The sequence below is a fragment of the Hippichthys cyanospilos genome, chromosome 6, assembly GCF_059441005.1.
Source record: "Hippichthys cyanospilos isolate Australia breed blue-spotted pipefish chromosome 6, RoL_Hcya_1.0, whole genome shotgun sequence".
Taxonomy (NCBI): domain Eukaryota; kingdom Metazoa; phylum Chordata; class Actinopteri; order Syngnathiformes; family Syngnathidae; genus Hippichthys; species Hippichthys cyanospilos.
Genome location: NC_142374.1, coordinates 6,951,805 through 6,971,650, shown reverse-complemented (window position 1 = coordinate 6,971,650; position 19,846 = coordinate 6,951,805). Strand labels below are relative to the sequence as shown.

The 19,846-nt window shown below is 39.2% G+C and overlaps 1 protein-coding gene across 1 annotated transcript in view; it reads left to right on the top strand.

The window, feature by feature from the left end:
* Positions 1–19,846, top strand: part of LOC148422006 (leucine-rich repeat-containing protein 4C-like) — an 86,925-nt gene that overhangs the window by 50,040 nt on the left and 17,039 nt on the right. The window contains exons 2-3 of the mRNA XM_088417991.1: positions 1,641–1,714; positions 13,218–19,810. Coding sequence (XP_088274117.1) covers positions 13,268–15,214 — 1,947 coding nt within the window. The 5' untranslated portion in view covers positions 1,641–1,714; positions 13,218–13,267 and the 3' untranslated portion in view covers positions 15,215–19,810. Of the gene's footprint in view, positions 1–1,640; positions 1,715–13,217 lie in introns of the transcript that reaches the window.

The following is a 19,846-nucleotide window of genomic DNA, read 5'->3' as shown; positions in this document are numbered from 1 at the left end:
GCTCTGGCGACCGGGTCGTCCTCTGGACTTTCCCCCTCGGGTGCATCCCGTTTGGCACCAGGGGTGCCTTTGGACTGTTTTTGTTTTTCTCCTGTGCCCTCCTCCGGTCCCCCTTCCGCCCACCCTGCCTCGGTTTTGTTTGCTTGTCGGTTTGTTTTGGGACGTCTGGGATCCGTCCCTTGAGAGGGGGGTTCTGTCATGGTTTGTTGGGTTGTGGGTTTATTTTGAGGGGTTCTGTTTCTGTTTACGTTTATAGTTCCGGTTTCTGCCCCTGTCGCGTCTGCCTGCGTTAGTTTTGATTTAGTCCACCTGTCTGTTACCTGCGCCTCGTGTCCTCCAATCTGCTCCCTTTGCCTGTTGTCCCTGCCCAGCTGCCATGTGTTAGTTTGATTAGTTTGTGAATGTATTTAAGCCTAGTGTCTGTTACAGCCCGTGTCGGATCATTGTCTCTGTCGTGTCAGGTCATTGTCGTCTTGTAGTCCCGTCTCGTCTCGCCCATCAGTTTCGTGTATTCCTGCCAGCCTGCCCGTAGTGTTTGTTTTCCGTTTTTCCAGCTTGCCTGCGCCCTTAGTTTTTGCCGTCCTGTTTTTCCCGCTTTTTGTTCCCGTTCGTTGTATTAATAAACATGGATTTCATCAACCCCCTGTCCCGACGCTCCCCTGCTTTTGGGTCCTCCGCAACCACGCCGGCGTTCACACCCGCCGTGCACCCCCGTGACATTTAACTGTACCACATTATTATACTCTTACAAAATATCCAGTTTGATAGTAAATCTACTAAACCTCTATGGTGGAATCATTTATATTCCTGTTTCCGAAAGTTTAAATCCGGCATTGACATCAATAAATGGAATAATGTGTAGATGAGATGAAGGTAATAAGACAAAAAATCTTAGAAACAAATGTTTGAATCGTGATAGCATCCACATAATAATGTGGAATTTCAAGCCCGCATAATCTTGTTTATGGTGACTGCACTGCATGGATGTTGGGTGAGTTGGTGAATTCTACCAGTTTCTTTTTTTCTGGCATCATTGTATTGCTCCTCTTTATCCAAGCCTTTTTTGCGCTTCTTTTTTCTATGTTCATGTGTCTCAATTTGGAGAAACCAAACACTCTTTGAAAGTGTGTGTGGTTGTGTTTGAAATGCTGGCTGTGTTAGTACCTTGAATGTCCGTCATCCCTGACTAATTCAATATTCTAAATTTACTTCTAAATATTCTAAAAATACTTCTGTGAGAGGTTCTCATGAAGCAAAAGAAAAACTCTACACACAGTTTATCACCATCAGTGGAGGAAAAAAGACTCAAATAGTCCATAATCCAATATTTATTCAGATTGTACAAATGTTCTCATTACATGGACAAACTGGGCACTGGAATTGGTTGTAAGAAAAGATAATTAGATTATGGTGATTGTTTGAAGATAGCGGAGACATTAATTTCCTTTCATTTTTAAGCAGAGCAATTAAAAATATGTATTCTTGCCATTGATTGCTTGATTGAATCCAGTTTATTAATAAAGAACCGCAGTGCATTATTCATGTTGTGCTCCACAGAGAATAAACGTGTGGATTGTAAAACAAATGCACAGTATGTTGAAGCAACAATTTTGATTTTTGTTTGCTTCTTTCATTTTTAGGGCCAGGATAATGTTGGTTTGGTGGTTTAAATGAGAAAAACTACAACCCCACTGAACAGTTATTGACTTGGCAGGTAAGAACTCATCTCTTTTTAAAGTATGATGCAAGCTGTGAGGTACAATTTGTAATCAAAAGGACACAAACAGTGGTCTGCTGTCCAATTGGCATTCTGAGTGATAAACTTAAGAATGTGGAGTTTGGATTTGCTTGAATTTACTTAAATCTACAATAAGAAGATTAAAAATGCACCTTTTTTCCACTCCATCTGGATTCTCTCTGCTATTTTTTTTTTTTTTTAATTGTCTTGTCGTGTCTTGTCTTGTCTCTCTCTCTCACACACTATGTCTGCAACACCCCACATCACTAGGTGGCAACACTCCACCTTACAGCTTCCACTGCCACAGGACATTTCCAGTTGACCTATTGCATCACATCAAAACATGGTAACTGTGGCTAGCCGGCAGTAATAAAATGAATAACTTTACAGCTTTCCTTATCACGTGCATCCTTTTGCAACATTTGTTGACTAGTTTTTTTCTTACATAAAATATGTGTAATTTGTTGTGTCATAAGAACTTCAGAAGACTTTTAATAGATCAATGGGGACAGCAGAATCTTAATTAATCTCAAAATCACTTATATGTCTTTACAACCAAAATTGTATTATTCGTTCCATTGTATAATACCCCTGTTTATATTTTAATTTTAATAATTACAATAAATACAGATTTCTTGGCTCACAATATTTTTCCTGTGCAACGTCTTCTTGATGATGGGTTTCATTAGAATTTGCTACAGGATACATTTTTGCCACTATCTTTCAAATTTACACGACATGAATGCAAGTTTGTCATTTTAAATCATTGTTAAATTAAAATGGGTTGCACATCTAATTCACTGCCATTAGCAAGTAATAATCGCCCAAGCAGTACTACATTACTGTACTGTATTTTTGAAACAAGTAAAAAGTATTCTTCCAAATAATTAATCGAGTGATGTCCTCAAAAGTCCGTCCATCCATCCATTTCCTCAACTGGCTTCGTCAGTAGGCAGGGTATACCCGGAACTAGTTGCAAGACAATTACAGGGCACTCAGAGACGAACAACCATTCACACTTTCAATCACACCTAAGGGGAATTTAGTATGTCCAATCCACCTGCCATGCATGTTTTTGGAGTGTGGGAGGAAGCCGGACAGAACCCACGCGGGCTTGGGGAGAAAATATAAACTCCACACAGGAAGGCCAGAACGAGGTGGATTTGAACTCATGTACTCAAAAGTATTCCATAAAAAAAAAAAGAACAAAAAAAAAAAAAAAACTACTCAGTGGTGAGCAACTTCTGATGAATCATTTCTCTGCTATGCTAATGTACCGTATTTCTCACAGTGCAAGTCAACTTCCCTTATAACACAGCGGAATATTAATTTGTCGAAATGCCCGAAATGTCACCATCACTATCTGACATGCCAAAAAGCTCTTTCCGTTTAACACCCGGTCGATCTCTCTTCGTCAATTGTTCAAACATCCTTGTTACACTTTTGTACCACTCTTTGTCATCTTCTGACCTATCCAGTTTGGTTGAAATGGAGGTCTCTGAAGATGATTTGTTGGTCATCTAACTTGGGATGCTTTTCATCCAAGTGACGAGTATTGTGAAATCAGAGCATGGAAGGTTGACCTTCGATGTTTTTTCCCTCCACCTGCCAGCATTCATGCCTGCTTGTTCAAGCACACTGAGGGCTGAAGGAGACAAGTAAAGCTCTTTTCCCTTTCACAATGTGTCAACGTCCAACCAAAAAATTATCTACACAGCCTTGTTTTTGACAACAAAGCCAATTAGGCGACGCTTGACAAAAGTGCATTTTGTGATGTTTGACGCAAACGCTCTAAAACGGATGCATACTATATAGCATTAGAGGTATATACTGTATAATCATTTTAAGCCTTGTAAATGACATGTTATTACATATTTCAAATTTGATATAATGTTGTTAAAACACAAATACAGTGGGCCCCCGTGTTACAACATGAATCCATTCGGCGGTTGGGGTCGTAAGGCGAATTCGTCGTATGACGGGCAATCCAAACCTATGTTAAATAACTAATGTGTTTAGAACCCCAGGTAAAAACATCAAAATTGTACGTACATATTAAAAATTGGTATAAAAATATTATAGTAAGTGCTACATATAATATACGTGTATACAATCAGAAAACATCTTAAATCAAAAATATAGTAATTGCTACATATAATATACGTGTATACAATCAGAAAACATCTTAAATCAAAAATATAGAAAGGATTTATTTACCTTTGAGTGGCACTTGTTATTCCCATATTCCCTAATGAGGGTTATCTCCATCATCGTTTCCATATAAATCATCTTCTTACTTCTCTCTTTAACATCTAGAGCAATCTTGGGACCCAGGGTTAACCCTTTCCACTTTGAATTAAGCAGTAAAATGCACTATAAATGTGGTTCTGTAACCACTCACAACGAACAAAGCTTTACCATTCCGCCATTATGAAACAAGTGAGGCCGACCAATAGCAGACCACCATCTCTGTGAGGAGATGCCGCCCAATAGCAGACCACCATCTCTGTGAGGAGACGCCGACCAATAGCAGACCACCGTCTCCGTGAGGAGACGCAGACCAATAGCAGACCAGCATTGTAGTCACACGTTGTATGGAAGCAGTTAGACGGCAATAGTAAATAAGTGCAATTACCTAAAAACGTCAGCAGATGGAAGCAATACGACACAAATCCATCCAAGCCCCTATGGTCATGACAGTGTTTTTGGGTGCATAACCGGGAAAATGTCACAAAGAGGGATGAAAAAACTCCATGTCGCAACATGAAAATAACGTAAATCAGGGACATTGTAACACGGGGGTCCACTCTATAAGGAAACAAATTGTCTCTTTTGTGTGATCCGGTTATAAGTCGACCTCCCTAATATAAGGGTTGAAAAATAATGAAAATAATTCTACTTGTACTTGGAGAAAACCAGTAATTTATTTATTGTGTGTTGGTGGATCACATGTCTCTCACTTGCAATATTAATTTGATGGCCCATAAAAAAGGGAACAAAACCATGTATACCTCGTACCTACCTAATGTATGTTGTCATCAGACAAAGACAGAATCTTAGAATAGTACAATATACTTGGATATCTTCAACAAAGTCTATATTGTCGTGAAATTAAATATTTGTGTAGAAGGAGATGGGGGAGAAGGTTTTTTTTTTTTTTTTTTTTCCAGATATACATGACTTGATATACTGTATATACATATACTGTATATATTTTCTCTTGATAATTGTTCCACACCACTACTCTAAGGAGAATTTAAATTATCTTGAACGCATGGCAAAGTGTGAGGATGGAACATCAATGAATTTCCATGGTAATGGTTTCACAATTTTTTTTTCACAAGATACTGACTATGGTCATACTATAAACTTATACAGTACTGAACTACCAAAGTACTACTTAAGATACCTTGACCGCGCTACTCACATGATATTCGAGCATAAACTTGAAACTTCAGATTAAAAAAAATATATATATGAACTGTGGCACAACAAAAGGGCTAACCCGTCAGGTCAACACTCAGCTGTCTACCCGCAAACTCAGAATCAGCACTCTTTTCATGCAAAAGTGCATACCTTTATACATATATACTGAACAGCTCATCTACCATCTGCAAACGGAGAAGAGACTCAATAACGTTGCCTTCAAAACCACAACAAAACATAGTCCCCTTTGGCTGTTGAGCTAGCTTTTAAAAATGTTCACAGCTCAAGAGATGTTTGCATCCCATTTGTGTTTCAGGTGTGCCTAAGACTTCTAGCATTCATAGTTGTATAACCAAGCATTTTTGCTTGAAATGGTGAAGCCGTCTTGAATGAGGTGGGAGCCGTCTTCTAAGACAACCATCACAGTCCATTAGAGATTGATTAAATGACATGATAATACCTACATGCAGAATAATATATTTGTGCGTGAACATCTTGAATGTTAACAGAGGTTTGTTTGAGAAATATGTTGTACTGTAAACACCAGAACATGTTTTAAAGTGTTCTGTGAAAACTTAACTCAACTCTGCAGGTACACCCCTCTCTACCCACCACTATGCCATTTCGATCCATTTGCACCCTTTTCATAATCCATATGATTCTGAAAAGTAAAACAGCGGGCTTCAGCTGATTCTGAAATGTAAAACAGCGGATTTCAGCTGAGGGATAACCACAATAAGTAAAGTCGTATGGAAAGATTTCAATTGGGGTTAAGATGTGCCTGAGAAAGGTAGGCTATACATTTTGAAATAGTGCTCAAAATATGAACTGCATGAATCAAGTATGTCAAGTGCAAATATTGATGCATTTATATTGAAAGACACGATCCACGAGATGCTGGTTAACATAATCAATGCCAAATATGATATAGTGTAAATACGTGAGTGGTTCGGCATTATAAGAGAAAATCGATATGCAGAAAAAGTCAAAGTGGATAATGTAGACACTACCTGTGAATGTAAACACTTTCAAACTCTCACACATGTTCAAGACATGCATGTTACACGTCCTTGATCGAGGACTCATTACACCCACACCACTCAAGCTCAACCGAGCAGTAAATAAGCACAGCACAGAAAAGTGAAGGTCGATTTTCCAATATGGATAACAATAGTTCTGTTTTCCTTTCCTTTTTTTATTTATTTATTTATTCATTTTTGCCTGTTCCTACATATGCTTCTAATTCTAGGCATACAGTGAATGTAGTGTTTCTTAATTTCAGGACCCATCACGCAGGTACATGCAATGACAGATGTTAAAGAATCATCGGCTTAATCCAGTTACATGTAGTTATATTTAACTTTAAAGTTGAATATATTTCAATTTAATATACAGGAATGAAAACTATTTGTTATTCAATATTTTTTTAACTGCTTGACTGTCATGGACATTTATACTGTATTTGTCAACTGGAATCCAACTGTTTATTGCCCCTGATGAATATATTCTCTGGTGCGTTTTCCAAACTCCTGATTTAAACACTGATTTACTTATTTTCAACCTAACTTGATCAGTCTTTTCTCCTGGTAAGCTTCAAGTTCAGCCCTTAACACAAACTAAAGTTGACAAGTATGAAATGATCTTTCACGATCTTGTGAAAATAAAAAAAAAATAAATAATTGCCAAATTCCAAGAGAGGTGGCATTGTTTCATCACTTTGGATTTGAGCTCAGCAAAACTTTTTAGATTGAAGATTATGGACTCTACAGTGTATTTGTAGACAGCACAGGTGTGCTTGGGTGTAAAAACGGGTGCATCTTCATATTTGTCCTAATGCAGGCGTGTTTGGGCATTTGGCAGACAAAAGTACTTCATCTGAAGACGTGACGCCATGCTTTTTTTTTTTTTTTTTTGGATCAATGTATAGCTCAATTACTTTAATTATTTTCATCTTTATCATATTTCTAAACTCACCCCCTGGCTGCTGCACAGCCTTAGGGAGGAGATGGCGGTCTCCCACTGCCCACTTCACAGCAGTAATCTATGATCGCTCTGGCAAACAAAACCCCGGTTTCTAACTGTGCACGTCTGCGAAAATACCAAAACAAAAAGAACTCCCCGCTGATTAGCACAGTTAGACCGCACTATGTGCCAGACTTGCACTGGGCACGAGTATAGAGCCCAAAGATTAGTGGGTGAATCTCGGCTTGCCACATCGATTATGCGGAAGAGAAAATGCCAACACGTTGGAAGTCAGATAATTAGGCACCTGCCACTGAGTATCCATGAAATAAGATTATGCAGTTCAATGAATTGACCGCTCTGGACGTGTAGACTGCTGATTTGCACAATATTTCATTCATTATATGTGATATGAGCGCCATCCATGCATGCCTGTCGATAAACACAAACATTGGCTTTTCTAATTCTAATGGGAAAACAAACTGTTCCTTCGCTAGATGCTAGTTGAAATGTTGGATGAAATCACTGATTGCTCCTGTTAGCAGCTCTGGTGCCCGCATCGTAGGGGCGCTTACAAGCGTTCTGTTCACAAGGACAAAGGACAAGTGATGAAATCTCCTCCTCTTCCAGCTAGGTCTGCCACAAATGTTTAAATTGCTAGTCAGCTAATCACCAACAGTACTCATGATTAGTCGGATTATGTCTTTTGTGGCATATCACACCAGCAAGCACATACATTCCAAACTGGGGTGATGAAAAATCTGGAGATTGTTCGACACCACTCGGATGGTTCTTGACTCTGTGTCAGATGAGGTAGGCGCACAGCACAGCGTACTCATCCACAGTACAAAAAAAATATAAAAGCTAGATGTGCCTGGGCTACTTCCTAGACCAAGCCAATACAAACACATCCAATAGAATATATCAAGGTATTTTACCGCATGCAGATTCTTTGCGCGTTAAATCCTTACCCTAAGGAATGGCATGAACATGATAAACAAATATACAAGTATGGATACTGTACATGTATACTGTACTTTGCCAGGTTCATGGCCTTCAAATTTTAACTAGCACTGTTTTTTTAAAGAACAATGTCAACATTTTGAGTCAGGTTGCTTCAACCACACTTCACTGACGCTCGTCAGCTGCATGTCGTCACTCGTGCATTTTGACGGAGTCTGCACTTACCTGTTTAAAAGTTCATGTGGATAGATAAATACTGTTCAGTTTTGTTTTCAACCAATATGTACACTGCCAGTTGGGTCTCCAACTATCAAGCTACCACAAGCTTAAACCTAGCTATCCATTACCTTAACCTTTTATTCTCATGATGGTCCACAAGCACGCTGGATCCTATCACAGCTGTTTGCGGGCAGTAGGTGGCCTACACCCTGGGTTCCCAGCTAACTCTGGGCAACCATTCATTATACAAACTCAAACCTCCAGGACTAAAAACAAACAAACAAACAAACCAAAAAAAACGGTTGTGTCCTGAAACCGGCACATGCTTGTTATCTAATATTTGTCTCATTATTTGTAATTAACTCATCTTTTGTGCTTCATTTATAAAATGGAGAAGATCATAGCAGAATTCAATACTGATGCCGCATGTGACCCACACAAAACACCGTGTGCCTTCAGCAATTTACACTCAATTGGACATTTCAAAGTCAGACAGAAAAAAGAATCAACAATGCATTAAATGTTGGCATTTCGAAATACCTACATAGCATTACCTCTAGAAGGATCTGTATGCCCTGACATAAAAGGAAAACGATACGCGTGAAATCCCCTTGCTGTTCTACGTAACCCTTTACTGAGCTGCTTTTAGCTGATTTTCTACACAGGCAAATGACTTTAAAAAAATTAAAAATGAATGCCTAATAAAGGCCTTTATTTTTGCCTGTTTAGAATATCAGCTAAAATTGGCTGCTGTGCCAAGTAAAGGGTTAATTGCAATCAGTATTCCAGCTCATCTTTTTCTGTTTGTCATAATAAATCAATAAATCACTGGCCTTCTATCCTTCACTCTGTAAGTTTTTTTTCCAGTATTAGTGGCTGAGATGTCAAATGTTAAATGCTGCCTGAAGTCTTAAAAAACATCAACAACTCTATTGGTGCCCTCTTACTTTCTTATTGTGCTGTATATATACAGCATATGCCTCTTTGTATTCTGTGACTGATGACAGATTCATTTTTATTGCATTTTCTTTGATAGGCTCCATTTCCATACCCCGAACTAGCAAAACACTGGGGAAATGGATGTATAAATTAACGCCATAACAACATAGGTGCCTGTCACCGATGAATGTATAAAAATACACAGGTTCTATTAATAGAACTGTAATCCAAACTACAAACAACAATCATTGAGGGAATGTGTTTTGCAGAAGCAATGTTGACCTCTTTGAGGGTATGCAATTTTGACCTCAACGCCACATCCGTCCTCAAGTCGGCCTGTCTTGATTTAGCTACGCTATCGGGCGTTCTTGTTGACTATTCTGTGAAATTGTGGCCATATCTCTTTGCAGGATGGATGGATGGATGATGAAGAAAAGTAATAGCACTATAAAATGTCACTACAAAGCTTCACACATTAGGTGACTTAATTACCGGTAGGACCAGACCAAAAATGGTTGTCAAATGTTACTCCTTTGTAAAGGGATAGCCTTTTTTATTTTGTTTGAAAGGAAATTAATGAAGCTAAGCTATTTACATTTGGAAATAAAAATACAAATCTGATCCATTTTTTTATCTGTACCTTTCATCTTCACAAGCTTTTGCTGGTTGCGCTTATGGCAGCTGACCAGACCTCAACTGTTCACCAATCAACTGACTGTAGAATATAATATGTTAGCCCATTCTCAAAATCCTGAACATCAAAGTCTAATTTATGCTTGGTAATAAATATGAATGTTTTGTATGCCTATATGTGCCCTACGATTGACTGACAACCAGCCCAGGGTGGACCACTCTTCTACCACAAATTCAGCAGTGACACACTGCAATTTACCACCTACCTGAATGAGGACAAGTGAGAGAGAATGCGTATGGACAGATAAGCATTTATCTAGACTGGGAAATGAGGTGTCTATAGTGGTGAGAAAAAAAAAAAAAAAAGACATAACACAATTTATTATTATTATGAAAAGCAGTATATTATTGGTATAAAATTCAGTTCTTCATGCTGTGGGCCTTGACACAGGAGTTACAGAGAATATTATTTAGTAGAGAGACCACACTAGTGAAGACTGATGCTTCAACAGATCTCCGGAGACCGCTCCTACAGCTTCAAAAGAATGACCTCACTTTGCTGATGCATATTTAAATTACTGACAAAAACATAGAAAAACACTGAAGTAAATGTCAAACGTGCAATGTGAGGTTGAACAAACCAGAAATAAGTGTGTATTGTGAATTCTGCTCTCATAATTTATTTAAGTGGAACCAATCCTATCCTACATGAGAAGAAAGTTGTTGAAGTAGGAGAGTACAACTATATAAATGACATACCAGAGATATAATGTAACTGCCACCCATACAACACACAATCTAAAATAATAGTTTGGCCCTGTACCATATCATCATTTTGTATCAAATCAGATACTTTCCCACCTCATGGGATCCCTACTGCAGGTCCCTGCTGTCAGTACCTAAAGGATGAGTCCAGATGCAAGTTGATTGGGAATCATCACATCTGTGTTGGTAGAGAAATATGATTTTAAGAATACAAAGTATTATAAATATTTTGTATACTGCCCAGGACAGGCCACATCTCTCCCTCGTTAACCCTAGTATTGTCAGCGTTGTACTGGGTCATTATTATTTGCCGAGTTACATGTGTGTTGAGATGTGCAAACAAATAAACAATGAGGCGGTTAGGAATTATCTCTTTGCTATATTGTTTAAATCAGGAGTTGGAAACTGCTTTAATATTTTTGTGTTTCTTTGTTTTACTTGTATATGTACAAAAATAAACTGACAATTAAGAACAACAAGCTTCAACAAAGAATGTGCAATTGTAAATTCTGTTCATACCAAAAACATTCTGACCTGAAAAAAAAATATCCTTTGAAATATAATATTCGATATCTAAATTATTCCTCCTCAGTCATGAAACTAAAGCCACACTAAATGATCCGCCTGACGCGAACCTTAAATGTCGTTTGTGTATGTATTCTATTATCACTATACAGTATCATGTGCACTCAGTGAAGTGCGAAGGTGTGTTGATGCAAATATGTGAATGCACGCAAACATTTACCCATCGTAAACCAACTGGCAGTGGGGATGAGGTGCTGATGGAGTTGGATTCACAGCAGCTACAAACAGTGGCCCATTTAAAAATGATTTGCCCCATTTTAACACAAGTGAAATTCAATACTGTGGCTCAAGTCATGAGTAATGTATCAGCCTTTGTAAAAAAAAAAAAAAAAAATCACCAGTGAGAACTACAGCTCTGTACCTTTAACCAGCCATGCAACATTTATGCCACGCAAAAGGGGTGTGCAAAGGAAAGACTTTTATCTAATGTGGTGGGTATCACTCCCACGCTGGAATCCATAAAGGACTTTAGTTTAAATTTAGAGCTGTTGCAAGAATGCAGGCGTGATCACGAAGTGACCCGGTTTGATTTATATCTCATTAATCTCTCCCTCTCTGTCCTCACTCGTTTTCTTTCAAGTGTAGACCGCAGGGTGACCTGCTCTTGTAATATATGCTTCTCATTCTATAATCTTCCATCATCATGCTTCCTGCGTATCATGCAGAATGAAAGCAGTACGTCACTCTCACGACATTATAAGCATAACCAGTCCGGACTCATTTTCCTCTCTTCCATGTTGTTTTCCTCTCCAAATGAACTGAACATCCATGTTGTTTTTCCTCTCCAAATGAACCTAAGAAAACCCTATTAATCTGGGGTCATTGAAGGCGATCAAACAAAAATAATTCAGGTAAACGTGTGGCATCTTGATCACATCTTGATCACATAACAAACTTGACATGTCACACGCCATCGCCAATCAAATTTCGCTTTCCAAAAAATTGAAACAGTGAGGCCAATTCCTTTATCTTGGAGCGGATTGAAAATAAGCACAGATATGAAATACCTTATATGCATTTGATCTGATGCATAACCCGGAACAAAGCACCTGTTGTTTTAATCAATTTATTTTTCATATGAACAAAAGAATGACATGTTGGCCTGGTGTAGAAATATTATTCAAACAAATAATAGAACTGTTATTCACTGAATGATCAAATGAAAGAAATGAACTGGACACTGGTTCATTTTTCTGAAACAATAATGCTATTTGTTGTCCACAGTCTTTTTCATTCAGGCCACCTATTTGTGGCACTGCTAGATGAAGACAGTTGACGGTCTTAACTGAAGTTGAAAAGTTCTTAAATTTTTCCATCAGTTCTTGTAGATAGAATAATTTTTGTGAAATAATTTTTAATCAGCCATGCAAAATCTAAATCCATTCAAATCCCTTTATTGTCTAAGTAAGCCTGTGTTGTAATTGCTTTGTAATAATGTCATCCCTCTTTCATTTAGATTTGATGATTTGTCGGTTCAATTACAAGGGATTAAATAGAGCAATTTGTTTGTTTACGTGAATGAGCGTGAGTCGTGGTTACAAAAACGACTCTTTTCATTCCCAATAATAATTACTTTCACCACTAGGCCGCAATTGATACCATTTCAAAAGTGCAGTGTTGGAAGAGTGCAAAACAAGTGCACATACATTGCTGACACAGTTATACTTATCATGTTTTAATATCTCTCTTTTTCAGTCAGAGAATTGTCTTTTGTGTTTATGTGGTTGGAGTGCTTTTTCCGTGTTGAGACTGTGGAGCCTCTAACATTAAATCCAAAAGATTTCTTTGCTGTTCTGGTACCTTATCAAGCTGATATACTCCATATAAGAGAGTCAAAGTAATGTTGCTGTATAAGGGTCTTCAGGCACAGCATTAAATGATAGAATTGATTGTATCTTATTTGGATGTAGTGTATGAGTCGAAAGTTGCATTTGACCCGTGCATGATCTAATTTATACGCATATCTGTGTGTTATTTTTTCTTCCAGATGTCCCCAGCCCAGTTCCAGCAAGTGGCAGACCAGTCAATGAATAATGAATGTTAAACAAGATGACCTCCTCTCAGCAGCAGCAGACGATGCGAGGTCCTAGGTGGAACCGGGCCTTGTCCGACCCTTTGTTTGTGCTGCTCCTGGCCATACAGCTTTTGGTGGTCGCGGGTCTGGTCCGTGCACAGACATGCCCTTCCGTTTGCTCCTGTAGTAATCAGTTCAGCAAAGTCATCTGCACAAGGAGGGGGCTACGGGAGGTCCCCGATGGCATTTCTACCAACACGCGCTACCTGAATCTGCAAGAAAACCTCATCCAGGTCATTAAAGTGGACAGTTTCAAGCACCTAAGACATTTGGAGATCTTGCAGCTCAGTAAAAACCACATCCGCAAAATTGAGCTTGGAGCCTTCAATGGACTTGCTAGTCTCAATACCCTGGAGCTTTTTGATAACCGCCTCACCACGATCCCAAATGGAGCATTTGAGTACCTGTCCAAACTAAAGGAGTTGTGGCTGAGGAATAACCCCATTGAGAGTATTCCCTCCTATGCCTTCAACAGGGTGCCCTCGTTACGACGGCTGGACCTTGGGGAGCTTAAACGGCTATCCTACATATCTGAAGGGGCCTTTGAAGGGCTGAGCAATCTTCGCTACTTAAATCTGGGAATGTGCAATCTGAAGGAAATTCCCAACCTTATTCCCCTGGTGAAGCTGGATGAACTGGAGATGTCGGGGAACCAGCTTTCCGTCGTCCGGCCGGGCTCTTTTAAGGGGCTCATTCATCTCCAGAAGCTATGGATGATGCATGCCCAGATCCAAACCATTGAAAGAAACTCATTCGATGATCTTCAGTCACTTGTGGAGCTTAATTTAGCCCATAACAACCTTACTCTCTTGCCCCATGATCTATTCACTCCTTTGCATCATTTGGAGAGGGTGCATTTGCACCACAACCCTTGGAATTGTAACTGTGACATCCTCTGGCTGAGTTGGTGGCTCAAGGAAATGGTACCAGCAAACACCAGCTGCTGTGCTCGCTGCAGCTCGCCATCTCACCACAAAGGGCGCTACATCGGTGAGCTTGACCAAAACTACTTTCACTGTTACGCTCCCGTTATTGTGGAGCCCCCAGCTGACCTAAATGTGACCGAGGGGAGCGCTGCGGAGTTGAAATGTCGAGCCAGCTCTTTGACTTCAGTGAGCTGGATTACGCCCAACGGTTCCATCATGACTCACGGTGCATACAAGATCAGAATCTCAGTGCTGAATGATGGCACTCTGAACTTTACCAATGTTACCATGCAAGACACTGGTACGTATACATGTATGGTCAGTAATTCAGCCGGCAACACAACGGCGTCCGCCACGCTCAACGTGTCCTCAACTGAGAACAGCAGCTTTAGCTACTTCACCACAGTGACTGTCGAGACAATAGAAACGCCACATAACGAAGCCTTCACCGCAATTGTGCAACATAAGGTGGGCCCCACCCCCTCGGCTCACACGTGGAAGTCAATTTCACCCGGTTCGTCAACGACCGCCACGGTGCAGACCCCTGTCTCTACCCGTGCCACAGAGAAGACCTATACGATCCCTGTTACTGAATTTGGTGGGGAAGGCTCCCTAAATGGCCTGGACGAAGTCATGAAGACGACCAAGATCATAATCGGCTGTTTTGTTGCTATCACGCTTATGGCAGCTGTCATGCTGATAATCTTCTACAAGATGCGTAAACAGCACCACCAGCAGAATCACCATGCGCCCACACGCACCATTGAGATCATCAACGTGGACGAGGACTGCGTAACAGGAGGACCGGGCATGGAGGGCCACCTAACTTTGCCTCCTCTTGAACATGAGCACCTCAACCATTATAACACATACAAAACAGCATACAACCATGCCTCAACTATCAACTCCATACACAGCTCAGCGCATGAACCTTTGTTAATCCGGGCTAACTCAAAAGACAATGTACAAGAGACCCAAATCTGAACTTTCTTTTCTCAAACTATGGAATGACAGCAAGACTCAAACCTGAACGAACCACCGTGCGTTTGGCAAATCACTGGTTGGTGATGTTCATTTAAGGACTTTGGTAATTAGGGTATGTCTGTTACAAAAAGTGTCTTTAAAAAAGTTATTTATTTAAGAACAAAAAATATTGTTGTTAATTCATGGAAAAAAAAACAAAAACATTCAGCAGTTGTTTTTTCCACCACGTATTTCTTGTTTTTCCCCTTCTTCCTGTTACATTGGTTGACTGACATGTTTTTAGATTATGCCTAGACAGTAGGTCCGAAAGTAATCAAATAAGACTGTTCATGTTTGGTAATCTGTGAACATGTTTTCCCAAACAATTTATAGCACATGGTTTTTCTCTCCAACTGTGGGGTAAGTGGCAAAACATTGTCTGACTATCCAGTATGTGGATGACACATGCCATTTCAACTATCAGTAATATGTGATCACGCTGTCACATATGAACAATGTTCTGCATTTTGCGATTGAAATCATTGATGATAGAAAAGTTGATGATTAGGCATCATGTAGTTCTGATGTTGATAGTTCTGAATATTTTCAACTGTTCTCCTCACTGATCCTATTCATTTTATTTGCATAATTGCCAGCTTGTTTTAGATCAAATTTCCCAGCTTCTAAGGGCCCACTCAGATCTCAAACACAAGGCCGTATGGGGAAGAAAAAAAAAACTGTCAGGAAGTGGACTGAAAACTTAACAGCATTTCATCCTTTTTCATACTGATACCCATGGTTTGTTTGCACTCCGTAGGCTGTTTCCTTTATAAAGCATGTACCCCTTATCTCATCTACAGAGCTGTAGGACTGCATGCTCTCAGGTAGACTGGTGAGCTTAAACCCTTTATACAGCTGTCTCAGCACATTGCCTGTAATCCGCGTGCCACATTTCCACATGGGCAGCGCCTGGCAGCTCCACATACACACCCTGCCCCTGCCAGCCACACAACTTGGCCCTGTCCACTAGGTTTTGTGGCTATGTGGGGAGGCAGGCATCAGCCAGATGTTTATGCTACACCTGCCTTACTCCCACAGCTCCATTTCCATTTAAATTGATGTGCCCATAGGCGAAACTTTGCAAAGGCCCTTTTTCAGCTAAGCATTCCCAAGAGCACATGGAAAACAATGCCAAGCACCGTAACTTCAAGATCGTAATCGCTGAAGGCCAACACTAGGAATGAAGTACATTGAATTGAATGGTTGACCCATCCCACCCTGCAAATCTGTGACAAGCCCACTTTCCCGATAGTCAAAAGTAGACGATGCAGTAATGTTGCTATTATTTTTAGACAAATATGACAAGTACAAATCTGCATTAACAACATGTGTTACCCATTTTGCAGTGTTTGTGATCTATTTCAATATGAAACAAGTTAAATTATCAATGCAAAAATGGTGTCCATTGGTTTTACCTCTATTACACCACTTTAATAAGCTGCCTTAAAATTTCCAAAATACTGTTTATTTCACTATATTTTAGAAACATACAGTATTGCACAGACACACCGCAGATAAAAATGTAATACAAGTAGACCCCAACTTTTTGTTAGGGAGGGGAAAGGAGCCAGGCCTGCAATTAATTGTGCAAACCTCATGCACCTCTAAAATTGATTAGACTTGTTCATATGAATATTTTGAACTATAAGTTAGCCTATACCTTAATTTTAATCCCCAAACACTTTCATAACATTTCAAATTCAATCAAACATCCACAGATTTTGCTGTACCTTTTGAACTACGGTAAAAAGCTTACATCTAAGCATGCACATGAAAAAATATGGAGTCCCTGATTAAACACTAACAATTATGATAATGCTGAATGTAATTAATCATAATCGCATTGAAAATTTGACAGCATAGGAATTACTGTACATTCATGGTATGCACTCTCAATGCTTCTGGAGGAACCTGTGCTGCTATTTAAGTCCACTGCTTTATGTTTTATCCCTACAGTGATGAGCACTTTGTTGTTTATTGTCCCAAAAGTGTTGGATCCACTTAGTAGCAACACAAATTGGTGGTGGTAGAGAGGTTCAGTAACAACTGAGTTGTTGTTAGGTTTCCACTGATTTCAACGACACATCGTGTCATCACTTATCAAAACCCTCATCAGCCAATGTAAACATTAGCATCCAATCTTATCTACCCACTCTCGCTGTCAATCACAGCACTGTTGCTAGATCAGCGAGTGGCTGACCCAGTGTGTGCAGGTGAAACCTTCGTTAGAGTATTCAACTGTGTGGTTGAGTGAAGGTTTGACCTTGCAGAAAAATACATATTTTGGTGTATTTACAGATGTGGTCAATCTTTTGTTGTCTCCAAGAAACTCTCCAATATGCAATTTGCCATGAAAAAAATGAACAGCATTTTTTTTCAGACTACTTTGCCGCACCAATCACGAAATCATTGAGCTTTCATACACAAAAGAACATGCACACACACACACACACACACACACACACACACACACACACACACACACCCACACACACGCACACAACCAGGGTTGGGCACAGAGAATCTGAAATCAAGCGGAACCAGAATCAATCATTTTTCAAAATGTCAGTGCTTAAGTTCAAATCCTAATTCCTAGGCGAGCATGGACGAAAGAAGACTGTACGCATGCAGTGCATAGCTCCTCTCTGCCGTGCACTTGCCTGTGCATAGCAGAGTTATTCCCTGCTTGCCGCTTCTCTCGGTTGGCTGAGAAAAGTGGCAAACGGGGACTAGCATTGCCGCGCATTCGGCGTGGGCAGGTACATAGCAAAGAGAGGCTACAATGCCAACTCGGGCTTGCAGCGGCGGCGGTTATTACTTCGTGGCTTCGGTGATTATGCGCAGTCTGGGGGTGTGCCTTGGCAGCAACTTTTGGCCTTCCATCAGACAGCTATTTCGAAATTTTGGGCTATTTTTACAGGTGACAGTCCCATTGTCTCAATTTAAAAGATGCTAGATTACAGTTGATATTATCTAGAATCTAGATAATAAAAAACACTGATCTAGACTGTAGACAGCAGTTAGTCAAATAAATTAATTTTAAAAAAGGCAACAAAAAAAAAACTATTTTATTTTAATGTTCCGCAAACAGGAATAATGGTGAATGCTTTTTGTTTTTTCATTTCAACAATCTTTAGTCAGTGCAGCATTCACATTTAGACTGAAATGCTCGTTTTGCACCAGAGTTCACAAGTAAGCAAGCAGAGAGCACTTCTTTAAGTGACCAACGCTCACTTATTCAGTGCACTCTTGGGTACGGTGATGGATGGAGATGTCACTTTACCCAACCACGGTGAGATCAGAGCAATCACATTGAATGTATCCTGCCCAATTTGTGTGAACACACCCTTGATAAAACGCTGGGCGATTGATCAGTAAACATTATTTTCAAGACCTCTTTCACGGATTCGTCATTCATTACTTGAAGAAACAGATGCTGTACATTTTCAAAATGTTACTCAAATTATAAAAGAAGTTGTAGTTGCTACTAACCCTACTGATTTTTTTTTTTTACCTATTTGAAATCAGAAAACGAAAAGGTTCTGCACACAAAGATGGCAGTATCTTGTAATCCAGCAATCATGTTGCTATTACATGAACATGAAAACCGAATCAAATTCAAGATAATCTAATACATTTCATGCACAGGCATACCCTCAGAGTTTTTTAAGGTTGTATTATTAAATTAATTTTATTCTGTTTCTTGTCAACTGAGACTTCCCCAGCAGGTAATACTACCAATGCTATGTGATAATATTATTCATTCTAAAGGACAGATAATGTTTGATCCCCCTCCAGGATTATTATGAAGCATCAAATAAACATTATGATCACTTTGGGCTGCAAAAGCTAATGAGTCTACCCAGCATGCCCACTGTTTGGGTCAATAGTGTATAGGATATTCAGATTAAGCTGACAATGTTTATTAAGAACATTTAAAGGGAACGGTCATATGTTTGAGTGTGATGCACATGAAACAAATGTCCTTTATAAATGTTTAGTTAATTGAAATAAAGTCCACAGATGATTTTGGTGAACTATCCTATATAATGCACTTCTAATTCTCATTTAATCTTTTTGATGTTCCAGTTCTACTCATTTTACTCATATGGCTCTGTAAAGGTTCTCATTCTGTCTTTAAATGCAGATATGTTGTATGGAAATTTAAATGGTCAATTTCTTGAATTTTAGTCAAGCTCCCTGATGTGTAAAATATTAAAATATGTTTTTGTTCTTGCATAAGCATTTTATGAGAGGACATGCAGTTGTAGCTGTAGATTTATACAAAATTGCATTATTGCGACCGCATCATTTAAAAGGGTCAATGACAAGTGTTTTATTTTTTGTTGTTGTTGCTGTTTTTTTGTTTTTTTTTTTTATTATATTTTACTTGTACCAACCAGGCGTCTCGAAAAGCAATGTGCTGTAAAAGACTAAGAGATTGATTTTCATGTAAGAATTATAACACAACCTTTAAGAAGATATGGAGATTGATTATAGATATCAGTTTGTAGTACATACACAAAATATGGTTAAATAAACGTGTTGTTTTTTGTACTTGTCTGTATTTTGTGTTGTTCTACATTACAAATA